Source organism: Lepeophtheirus salmonis, chromosome 2 (genome assembly GCF_016086655.4).
Source record: "Lepeophtheirus salmonis chromosome 2, UVic_Lsal_1.4, whole genome shotgun sequence".
NCBI classification, from domain to species: domain Eukaryota; kingdom Metazoa; phylum Arthropoda; class Copepoda; order Siphonostomatoida; family Caligidae; genus Lepeophtheirus; species Lepeophtheirus salmonis.
In genome coordinates, this window is record NC_052132.2 from 6,634,540 (window position 1) to 6,648,001 (window position 13,462).

The 13,462-nt window shown below is 31.8% G+C and overlaps 1 protein-coding gene across 1 annotated transcript in view; it reads left to right on the plus strand.

Moving 5' to 3' along the window:
- LOC121132538 (glutathione S-transferase 1) overlaps positions 1–13,462 on the plus strand; it is a 96,762-nt gene that overhangs the window by 47,684 nt on the left and 35,616 nt on the right. Inside the window, exon 3 of the mRNA XM_040727961.2 lies at positions 1,394–1,452. Within this exon, the coding sequence (XP_040583895.1) occupies positions 1,394–1,452 (59 nt within the window). The remainder of the gene's footprint in view (positions 1–1,393; positions 1,453–13,462) is intronic.

The following is a 13,462-nucleotide window of genomic DNA, read 5'->3' on the forward strand; positions in this document are numbered from 1 at the left end:
AGATGGTAATTTTTTTAAACTCTCTAGACCCTCTTCTCTTGATGGATGACACACCTTAGTTATTATTATATATATCTTCTTTGACGGTTATGGTTATCTTTAAACTATTAATCTATTATGGATTTTTTTTACTCGTAATTTCACCCTCTATGATGTCTGGTAATTATAACTCATTTTTCAAATATTAAGGATACATAATTTTATTTATGATATTTTGTATCATTATATACACATATTGGTAAAATATACTCGCCATTCGGTTATTTTAAATGGGCGGTCAGTTGGTTGAGGAGTGATTCTTTGCCGTGTGCATGGGGGTTTGGGGGACATTATTAGGGTTCTACTAAAATTTTAAGATTTTTCTTTTTTAGATAATCAAAGGCCACCTGTTTCTTCGTTTTAAGCACACTTTTAATACAGGCCTATGGCTCTGTACACTTATGTAGTCCATGATAGGCTGGGGTATAACTGTAATTTTAAACGATCTGCCTCTCCAGTTCTTTTAATCCAAGACCAACTCCCTGTCATTGTTAACCATAGAAAAAGATTTGGTGGAATTATTTTTCTAGGAAAATAATTCCTATTTTTTTTTTTCATTTGGGGGTATTAAATCGAAATCGACGTCATCGATTAGTTTTTAAGGAATTATTTTACATTAGATATATGTAAACGGAAAACTTTGTTTTCTACTAAAGTATGTACAAGTTTTAATTTAAGCATATAATTTAAAAATTATAAATATTTTAAAGAAAATTGTATAACATATTTATTCTAAGAATAATATTTTCAAAAGTTGCAAAAACGGATCGTAGACTATTTCTTTTTAAGCAATATTTTTAGTTTACTTGTCTTTCATAAACATACATCAACTTTTTTTATTTGCATTCTGTAACTATGATTTTTTTTGGTACATTTTTTTGACAAGTTAATCTTAATAATCCTTTGGGACTCTGCAAAATCCGTACAATATATTACATATTTAACTTAAAATGGGTCAAATTTGGCCAATGTAAGACTTTTAATTCAAATAAAGGTTCTAAACAACAGTTATAACTCTTGCCTGTGTAAGCTCATCTCACAAATTTGAATGCAAAGCATATTGTTGATTCAAATTTGTCTTTGAAAGATTGGGGTGGTTGTATACCTATATTAAATAAAAATATAATTCGATTTTCATTTGTTTTTATGTTGACACATTGCATTTCTTGCCTTTTAGTATTGATCCATTATATAACATATTTATATAGAAATTTCGTAACATAATACAACAATTAAATTAATTAATAATTTTATAGTCTATTTAGTAATCAATTAGATTATAAAGATCACCTATTAATTATTTACAATCTATTTGAAAAGATCCAATGAAAATATTTTTTTTTCTTCTTTACAGTTAAATCCTCAACACACTTTGCCTACATTGAAGGATGAAGATTTCGTGTTGTGGGAAAGGTAAGATATATCCCATCACATTTCAAGACACTATTCATCTACATATTTCTTTATTAAAGTATTGATTTATTAAACATACATACATAGTGATGGGTGTCGGATATTGTTTTAAAAAAACATCATGGGTAATTAAGCTTTGAACTTGGTTAAAGCAGGGCATTTTAATATCAGCAAGTAATTTGTAATTTTAGTATTTTAACTATCGGTAGTCCCCCGCATTATCCAGAGTTATATAATTTTATTACATCACGCAACCTTTCATCCAAAAAGGTACATAATAAATCCCCGAAATCATAAAATAATTAACCAAATAAGTTAATCAGACCAACTACTATTTAACTCTAAACAACTTCCAGACTATCATTGCCATATTGTTTCATATAGTACTTATTGGATACTCACTTCCTTACTTTTTAGTGAATCAACTCTCCATTTCCCACTACAGCATCGGTCTTTGACCTATTCGATATTAATCCATGCAGTGTTTAGTACGTAAATATACCCTTTGTTTTTTTGTGCCATTTTACACCCTTAATTTTTGTTTGCATATTATTATATTTTACAATTACGACATGCAAATAAAATACATATGAACAGACTCGTGCTTTTTATCAATTTATTTGGCCCATAGAAAATGCAACACAACGTGCATATAGGTTAATGTGACTTACGCTTTTTGGTTCGCATTGAAGAGTGCCTCAATGTTTGGTTCCACTTTTGAAATGGTGGATGGAAAATCCGATTCCAGGTCAATGAGGTGGTTCTATAATTTGATTTTGATCTTAGCCATGCTCGATAAATCCGACTCATACTGGTATATTGAGGGAAATGCAACCAGTTGATTGAACGCCGCCACAGTAACGAGAGGATACAAGCCATGCATAGTGGTCAAGAATATCTCCAGGTTTTTCTCCGCAAAAATAGCCTTTGCATCGGAGTTATGCACTAGGTACATAAACTCGTCTTTGATGTCATCTGCTTCCTTCAGGAAGCTGTCAATTCGAAAGCTGAAGGAATCCTTCTTGAACTCCATCATTGACTTTTTGCTTTTGAAGTCCAGAAAATAGTTATGAAACTCGTCCAGCAGAGGTTGAGGTTTATGATGGTTTTGTTATTGAGAACATCGCTAACGCCATCAACAGTCTCGTTGAGTTGCCCCAACATTGGAAAATTTGTTTGACTGCGGTCAGTTTAGAAATTCCCTCATTTTTCCTATACATTCACGAATCTTAACCCATAACATAAAATATTATCACAGCAAACACTTACATTACATAAATTAACCACAAAAATATATACAGATATGAGTAATTACTTAATAATGGGAGCTCTGTTACTCACCTGTTATACCAAGGTAGAGACGAGAAATGATTGAGCTGTTGCCATTTCTAACCCAACATTGTTGTTACTTTTACCCCAATTCAACTTAAAAAACATCAAATATTGGTTGTTTTTGTGATTAAAGCAGTCAATAAGTGGTTAAATTTAAAATTTGGATTTTTTTTGAAGCTCTAGTTCTTCTTTCCGACCACTACTTCCCACCTTGGCAAGTTTAAAAAACACTGGTCTAGAGACTAAAGTACTTCTTGGCTAAACCTTATCTACACACACTCCGTGCTAAACCTCATCTAAAGAGTAAAGACTAAAGAAACATTCATTATTCTTTATTTATATAATGTACTTCCCGTTAATATAAGCTTTAGCTACAGACACTCTAGTTAAAAATAAGTCTCGACTCTTTCATTATTGTATATGGGTATTGTATGAGTTGACCTATACGCCTGCAAGATTTCATTCATACTTACATACTGTTTTTAAACTTCTTTCTTCTGTTATAATATGACGTGCCTCCTCGATTGTATAATTATTCTTAGATCAAGTTTCTACTCAGTCCAAAAATACATTGGAATATGATTGTATGGTGTAAAAAGACACATACATACAGATAAACTTTGCTTTTTAAATATATATGTAAGAGAGCTTAAGGAAAGAGATGACAAACATATCAATGGGGAAGAAGAGATATCTCCTTGAACCATTAGAAATTGGTTAAGAAAACAGTAATTATAAGAATAAGTCCTTCTTGGACATAAAGTAGAATTGAGGATCGGCGTTGGAATAATTCCCGCCTATGCCCTTACTAGATTTGGATTAGGAAATGTGTTTATTTTCCTTCCTTTTAAAATTGCTCGCCTTTAGTCTCATAAAACTTAGTAACGCCTAATCTGCTCCCTCCTAAAATATTCTTCAAATTGTCAGGGTCTTTGATAACTCATCAAAAATCCTCAGTATTACTCTCCATCTTTCAAAAACACACATACTTGTGATTACTATGTGTATATTAGTTGTTCTCAAGAGTGAAATAATTACAATAACGGCTTTGGAAAATGAAAAACATTGTTTAAATGTAACAAAAAAAAATATCGCAGCTGTTATAGGTCATATTTAAAAAAAAAAAAAAAATCTAATTATTTTTGCAAATTTTTTCTCATTATTGATTCATTGCTCAGCCTAATTAATTACTTCATTCATTAATTCAAGAGATAGTTTTATGTTGTCATTATTATATAGTGGTCATATAAAGATATTTACTGCATCTTTAAAGACATTTATTAATTTGTACATTTGCCAATATTATGCAAGACAACCATGTACTAAAAAAAGAGAGTGAAGGGCTTTATTCATACATGATATAGGCAATGTTCCAAGAAATGAGGTCCCTTTTGTTATATTACAAGAGTAATCGATATAGTGGTTCATCTAAACGTTGGTAAGCATAGGGAAAAATAAGGTAAACGCTGCTGTGACTTTATTTATAAACCGATTTTATTTAAACTTCCACAAAATCAAGGAATAACATAAATTTGACATTCAATAAATAAAATCAGCTCGTACCACAACTTCACAACGCCTTTACTTCCTTTTTGACGTACAACTGGGTAAAGTTTGGTATGTCCTCCTAGTCTTAGCTCTCAGGAATCTATTGGTTCTATGGGGACCTTCATTGGAAACCTGTCCAACTTTTCCCTAGCCAAAAAAGTCTAAAGGGTTCCATTCCGGCCAGTTAGGTGGTAAAAAACTTAAATCCTCACACTATCCCTAATGATATAGATATATGCCTACATAATATTTTAAAAATAAATTTAATTAGTTGAAATATATGGTTTGATTTAGGAGATGAATTACACCCAGGATCATTAATAGATTGAAAACCTAATTATTGTTCTTAAATTTTGTGAAAGTTGTCTCTCTGAGGTACGGTTATAGACCATACAAGTCCACATGTTTAACATTAAATAATATACATGTGTGGTAATGATGTGAAGGTTGATATGATGTAATGACCAATCAGATGGAAATTATGCATTTAACTTGATGAAATTGTTGGAGTTGATAGCTTTTGATTGTTTTGCTCAAATACCTTTTTTCTCTCGTCTGGTGTCGTGTCTTCAAAAAACTTGATATCGCTAATATTCATCGTCTATGTATTTTACATCTATCGATGGTATTATCTCGATAACACAAAAATACTCAATGGTTCTGTTGTAAGCTGTAGAATTCCCTAGCCTCTTTTGATACGTCATTGCTATTTTATAATTAATCTTTTTTGATAAATAAACAAAAAAAGTAAAAACGCAATACTTATCCTTCGATAAACAGGAATAAATTTTCTTGTTGATCCCTCATAGGCAGTGTATATATATATATTGCTAATATCTATCATGAAATTTTTCCATCATATATTAATAAAAATTTATAGCTCTTCAAAAAAAATTACTTGGCAATATGATAATACAGTATCGAATAAAATACGATGTAGAATTTTAATATCATGAATATATAGATATAAACATTTAATTCATTTAAAAAATTGTAGATAAATAAAATGGTAAAGAAAGTCTATGAGTTTTTAGGAGATAAATTGCTGTTGGTCTGCTTAACTTATTTGGCTAACTAACATTTGATTTAAGGCCTTTGTTTTGATTCTTTTTGGGAAAAGGTTGTGTGATAAAATAAAATAATCGACGTGTATGGACTGTCCTCACATATAAAAAGAACCCTTGAAATGGAAAGGAAAAACAAACACAACGACTTTGAGACAAAACAGTTAATTATTTGCATTAAACATCGATTACAAATAACTAAATATACGAATAAAGATTTTCATTACATCATTATTATTCTTAAGGAGAGAACATTTTAGTATAAAGTCCTCACAACATAATATTATAAAAGAGTAGGATCAATAAAGTATTAATTTTATCCTATGTGTACATCCCTTTTTTAACACGTTTAGTGAACTTGGGAAAAAATAAACCCCAAAAATAAAACGTATTTAATTACATGATAAACAGTTGTACAATTTTAAAAAAATACACCATCTCAATTTTGTATCATTTTTGTAGCCATTCCCTCCATTTTGCATTCATAAATTTCAATTAACATACTAAAAAGACTTGTAATAATTTAGAACATGTAAAAAAATAAATCTTTATTTTAAAATAATCTTTAAAACTTGAGTTTTGTGGCATAACAAAATATAATTTTTAATTTTTATTGTAAAAAACATTAAATTGAAACAAAAAATGAGTTCAGTCAATCAAAAGAAAAATAGGAAAACCTTTTTAACAATACAGTTAATTTAATCCAGTTAACTTTAATTAATTATTGTTAAACATCATCAATAAAGTCAAAAACGTGTAACCCTTTAGATAATATACGTTTTGAAGACTCCATTAATTTATTCTTGAATTGTTATTGTAAACTAAGCTTTCCTCCTGTTTTCATGCACTATTATATAGTTCTGCTTAATTCAAAATTATAAATATTTAATTTTTCCATGAATAATCTGAGTTTTCATATTGACTTTTTTTTAATCATTTCTACCTATTAAACATATTAATCAACGTAAATATTGATTTGTAATTAATTGTAAGGAAATCTTAGATAACTTAATCTTTTGATTAATTATTAATATTTTCTTTTAATTTTCAGAATGAGCTTTCTGATATTCTTGGTAAGCCTCCATTTTTATTTTCTTAGTGTTTGAATGGACACTCGGTAGTGCGAAAAAGCTCTGCTTGAATAAAATTGAGTTATGTATCTCAATTTGTTTCAAAGTTATAGTCGATTATACATTCTTTACGGTTTGTTTTACCTAAACTTCTCAAAATGTAATGCCATATTCCTCTGACCATATACAATTTTCGTATTAAGTTTGATCAAAATTGATCCGTAACTTTTGCCGTAGTTCTGGTGACTAAGAAAAGAACAACCAACCCTGTGTTCAACTTTGTGTGTATTTTTCAGCTGGCATGGCAGCAAAGCTGCTTTCCTCCAAAACATTTTCTAATTACCAGGGTTACTATGATGATTTCGGTTCTTTGTTTTATGAAAGTATGCAGCTTATCTATTAAGAAGAGTAGACGGGCAAGCTAAATGGTTAAATTTGTTTGACTTCATTTTTGGTTCTCAAGAGAAGAAATGTCCGAGATCAAATTTATATTTGGTTTCAGAAGTTTAATGTATAACTTGATATAAAAAGTTACAATCAAATCTAAGATGGCTTATCCTTAAATTTTATCGTTATAATGGTTATTTAAATTACTCTCTGCATGACGACAGGCACATCGTTCGGCAGAAGGCCAACCACCTTTTGTTCTGGTTGTTGACCTTCTTGTCCTGGAAAAAGTGTATTGCGTGTGAGATGTGGGTGACTGAGAAGCTTTTGGGAGTGCTTTAAGTGGTTTTCATTGGGCTTTTTGTCGAGATCTTTCCCTTCCTTATCGTGAATGAGTTGTAAATTATTTTTCGTGAATAAAGAGCCAGATCAGCGACTCAGACCGTCCACCTTCTCGAGTAATTGCCCTGATGGACTTCCGTAGGTCCTCATTGACGAATTGCTGGATGCTGGCCGTTAAATCCTACTTCGACCTTTTACCTCAACTTGCATTGTTGTTGCCTCAAATACACCTATTGAGGCCTCCATTTCCCACCTATCCTTGCGAACGCGTAACAAAGAGTACAAGAGTTCGAGCTATGTTGTCACTTCTAGTGCTGATTTCAAGAAGGGCTCCACACCTTTTCCAAATATTTAGGACAGCGAATTCGTCAATCAATTTCATTTCTTTGAAACTGGTGCGAGTTTGAACAAGATATCAGACAAAAAAAAAAGATCAACTGCCTTGTTTGCCCAAGAGAGCACACCAAAGCAGCGACATACATAGCTTGTGCACCTTGTACAAGGCATTTAGTTTATATTTTTATTAAGATTCAGTTGAACAACTTGTAAATCATAGTCGATAAATTCAAAGCATTATACCAGGTGGTCAATTGAAATTTGAACACTTACTAATTTAAATTATTTCATATTTCGATATATTAAAGTATAGGCAATTAGTTACAAAAAATAAAAAAAATTTGAGCTCTCTAGCTTAAATGCAAGTCGAGAAAATGCCACTTGAACGTGACCAACAAATTTCCATTCGTGCACTCCAAGCAGTTGTAAATCTCCAAGACCACTGTTTATGCCGTCAGAAAATCAGAAACTGTAGAGATGAAGAAGTGCTCTGGATGAGTTAAATGTATCAGCCCAGACCAATCCTTGATTTTCTTTTTTTATAATTTTATTGTTATCTAGCTTCAGTCTAAAGATATGAAGGGAAAGAGTTGTAGCCCTACCAGGAGCCAATTTGTCAATCTCAAAGATCATGGACAAGGAAAAGTGCTCCAGAACTTTTATGGATAAAGTCAAGGCTATAGTCAAGTCCAAAAATGGCCTTCAGAGGAAAGAAGGTAGTTCTGAGAAAGGCCACAATATTATCTAAGACGACTACAATTGATGTTGTAAGGGACCTAAGGCTCAAAAGCTACAAGAGAAGGCATCGGCAGCTCATTACCAAGACTATCATGGCAATGAGAGTGACCAAATGAAAATGACTTCTAAACTGGATATAGAAAAATTCTAATATTGTGCACATCTTCAGTGATGAAAAGTTTGGGACTGTTGACCAGGCCAGAAATGCACAAAACGATTGTTATTTTACCATTAGTCCAAAGAAGTTCCCCCTATTAATATGACAAATCACCTAGCTGGGGTTATGATGTTGGGTATGATGGCATCTGATTCTAAGACAAAGCCTCCGTAATGGTTCCGAAAGGGTCTCAAAACCAACGCAGAAGAGTATCTGGAGGTCATGAACGAGTTCGTAAAGCCTAGGCTGGACCAAACCTATCCTCAAAGAGGTTATTTTTGACCGCAGGATTCAGCACCAGACCATAAGGCGGCTAAAACTCAAAAGTGGTGTGAGATGAATTATGATGGTTCTTGGGCTTGGTCAATATGGCTGCCTTGTACTCCAGATTGTTTGCCTTAGGACTATGTGTTGAAGTTTAAAAGGTCTCTGCTGAAGAAGTGTGGGCTAATATGTCGAAGGAGTATGTGGCCAGAGTATATTCCAGCTTCAGTCCTAGGGTGGAGGGGCATGATTACTGTCAATGGGAGTCATTTTGAAATTTAATTATAAAAATAATATGCTTTATTGAATAAAAAAATTCAACCTCCTACTCCTTACGGTTCTTGGATAAAAATTTCATATCAGTCACGTATACATTTGTACACGATTTGCTCGACTGCATTGTATATATGTATTATGATATTAAAATTATTTAAAAAGTTTGTTCCTTTCTGTGCTCAGGAGTCAATTCATTACTGGTTGGCTCATATATATTGCACGCACTACTGGATATACTTCCATTTTCAATGGATGGACCTGAATTTTGTCATGCAGGTCTTTATTAATATACTTATTTTATGTGAAAATTATAGAAAAATTATTTTATCTGGGACCCCTACAAGTAAGAGCTCCTAGTCTTAATCCTAAATTAGTTTATAGTATGATCCTCACTTCCTAATATTTGTTAAACATTTGAACAGTAATTAGAAATTATAGTTATAAAAAAGTTATAAGTGCAATCAGCATTATTGAGCCTATTTTGATACTTCGACCTTAGTATTAATTGCATTTTTAAAACCCAGATAAGTTATAATATTCATATTTTCTACAATTCCATTGTTTTCATAGAATAAATATAAATTATTCGTTTGATATCTATTTTTCAAATGGTTTTGTAGATGAATACTGATTGAGATCTGAGAGGAGGTAAAGTTTTATTGGGCTATAAAAGTCCCACTTCGACAATTTAAAGTCGAGGTTAACTACTTTTTTCATAAGTTCAACAAAAAAAAAAAAGTTTATATATATGTACAATAAATTTCATAGTCCTATTCAATCGATCTCCAGAAAAATATTTATATCAGTGTCTAAACGTGAATGATAATTTTTATAATACAAAGATCTACTAAACGATTTTTTATCAATTCATTTATTAAGAAGAGCTTTTTTAATGGAATGATATAAGTTAAATGCTGATTATTAAGATAATTATGCATCGCTAATTTTAACTTAATTAGTCTATAGCATATTTCAACAAATATCCAATTTTGTTTATCTCAGAAAAAAAAAATGAACGGTAATTCCGAAAAATTATCAAAGTCTAGATAAATATGTAATGTATGATTTAGGAGAGAAAATGGTAAATAGTCCTCTGCCCTTCCCTCAACTCCACGATGAACTCATGCATTCCTTCATTGTAAAGTGATTATACATATTTACAAAGGGTTGGGGGTGTTTCACGAAATTTCAATGAAAACTTTACTTTTGAAATTTTGGGAATTTTCGAATTAGTAGGTTATGTGAATTTAAAATGTTCCGTTTACATTTAAAGGACAATATTTTAAAATTTTTATTGTTCATACTCTAATCATTAGATATTGTGCTTTTAATTACACTGACTTCTCCTTCCCAGGCACCATATAAATATATTTTAATGGTCATAATTCTAGAACTATATTATTTTTCGAACTACAGTTATTTAATAATAACTTTAGCACTATACAACTTTGTTTTTCGGTGCTGCCCCTGATCAAATAAGTTAGTGCCGTGGAGGAGCGGTTTTAATTTTTTTCATTTAAATACATGTATAGTAGAGGGCAATCAGGGGACAGTTCGGCCAATTTTCTAGTACCACGACTTAAGGGGATCACTTTATATTATAAGTTGGATTTATTTTTTAATTCACGTATGAAGTTCCCTTTACAGAGCTCTTCTAAGATACTTTTTTATAAATTAAGAGTTACGGCTATTTATGTTAATATTGTTAGAAATTTTATTTTTGACAAAATTCTAAATTTTTTGGTCTGTTTGTATTTGTGACTGAGAGTAAAAGGTAGTCGATTCAATCTCGATATAACGAAGTTTCAATCGTATCTACAGAATAATATTTACACTTGCTCAATGCTACATTATTCTATTAACATTTTTTATATTTTGTAGGTTAATTTGTTTGACTTAATGTACTAATATATCAAAAAATATATTTTTCACAGAGAATATTTCTGTCTCGAGCCTTCAACATTGAAAATTCCGGATTTAGTATTGTTTTGAGACAAAAAAATCAATTACTTCCCCACAAGTCTTGTTAATTCTCCGAAATTCACATTGAAAGTTTTCATGTTTCAAAGTTCCCGGAATCTTCCAACCCTAGAAGTGATTCATGGAGTATTCCACAAAATGAGTCTGGACTAATATTGGTAATTAATGCTTATTCCATCTTTGTAACCGAGTGGGCCATTAAAATCTGAATAATTTGAATTTGAAACTTCAAGAAGATATAATTTATTAATTAAAAATGGAATTTTAACAATTCCTACTATAATAGATGTGTGTTTGAACTCTGTTAATCATTAATATAGGTGCCCTTAGCGGAAATGATGGCTTCCAGGGTGTGGAAGGCCTGAACCCACTGTGGATGGTGTCCCAGTGCTGGCTGACAGTGGCTTTGAAGGCCTCTACGGACACTACATGCCTTCTCTTTCACATGCACCGAAAAGGTATAGTCGAGTGGGTTGACATCTGGTATGTAGGGGCCAAAAGTGTAAAAAAGAGTTCTGAAGAACTCAAATGAGTCTTGCAATGTATGAGGTGGGTTTCTTTCATTACACGTGTCAAAAGTAGCCTCTTCAGTCTCCACCCTCACAAGGCTCTTTTCTATCACTTTTTTTTTAGCTCTCTGGACAGTCTGGTGTGAAATCCCGAGATCTTGTGCATGGGCCCTGATAGACTTCAGGGAATGGGCAAGGCATTTTTTCTTTAGTTCATCCTGTTCCAGTTTGGCTTTTTTTTTGGATGATCCCTTCTTCCTCTCCAACATTACGAACTCACTGAAGGTGAGAAGGGGGATTTGGGGATGCTCAACTGCTTAAAGTGTGGGAATTTAAATTCATCGATCACGTTTAATTGTCGTTTTGTATCTAACCCAGAGAGATAAGGGTTGTTTTTCTTATATATCTGATCTGTATTCTTTAGTATATCGAAATTAGAATTCATTTTAATCACTCAACCTTTAATAATAATTGAATTAGTAAGTGTTCAGATTTCAATGGACCACCCTGTATACCAAGAAAGAACTATTCTTTTTTTGTGACATTTGTGACAATTTTACGATACATTGAGGTGTCACTTTACTTATTAAAAAGATTTTAGAGTTGTGATAACTTGTGCAGCTCCCATAATATTGTCAGAAGAACCTAAAGACCACATACATCTATGATAGTTAATAAAATAATACAAGTAAAACTATAATTCAAGTGATATAAGAAAGGAGTCCAGTTTCGCTTGCTGCATTAATGACTAGTACCTACTCTACTTCTTGTCATTTGATATTACGTTCCTGATACTGTTAATAAAAGTTCTGTTAAAGAGAGATTTGCATATTTGATTGAATGTACTCAGTCTGAGTACAAACCAAAATAAAGTTCAAGTTTTAAGGTGCCACGTTGTTAGTATGGCTTGGCAGTCATAGTTAAGTTGGCAGACCACAAATACTTTGTAACGTACAGAAATAAAGTGTGGAATATATTTATTGTCTTTTTTTATTTTTTAAATGAAATGCTTATGTATGAAAATTTCTAAAAACGGTTGGAATGACTATATGTCTTAATATATTAGGGATATAATGATATATCAAACGTACCAATTGGAATAAAATAGCCATATTGGCGTTAATATAGGTCAGTAAAATCATATAAAGATTCTAAAAAGCAGCCAAAACTATTGGGTACCTTCATTTATCCCACAAATTTGAATAATAAATCTTAAATTTAATTAAAGATGTTTATGAAATATGGGCCTGCATGAATATTAGGATGTTTTTTTTCCAATTTGTCCCAAATTTCGATTACGGCTAGGTCAGAAAAGTAGTGATATCATAAGAAAATAACCAATTCAAAAGTTTATGGTCCTCCAATGTAATTTTTAGGTAGTACACCATGTTCAATATTTGAAAGGAGACAAAAGTTAAGTTATTTATTTCCCCTGTAAAGATAAAATTACATGATTAATTATTATTTCATATTTTATTAACTCTGATAGATATTACTCTCACCTATAAAAATCAATTTTATAGTTTTTTTATAAAGCTACCCGATGGAGCAAAAAACGATAATAACATAAAACAATTTTGATCTTTCCTCTCTGAAGATATAAAAAAAGAATCTACCCTAAAAGCTGGTCATCAAATTTTTTGAAGATTTCAGAATACGCCAAGAAGAAGAAAGTGTATCAGTCTATTGTGGGCAAGGCCATCCGAAAGGTTCGGGAAGGTCGCTTAGAAGAATTGAGAGACACCTCCTGTCCCAACGTTGAAAATAATTCTGTCTTCAGCGAATTCAACAACTATTGAATAATCTGAAGTACAACAGCAACCTGGTAATTTTGTTCCCTGGTGAAAATCACTTTATTGTTGACCCAGTCTACAAGAAGCAAAATTATCCTGTGGTATGATCTGGCAAGGCTGACAGCATCATCAGAAGAGTCACCAAGATAATGTTGGGGGTTGTGGCATCAACTGGATAAAACATGACTCCAATTTGGTTTCCTCTTGGGTACCA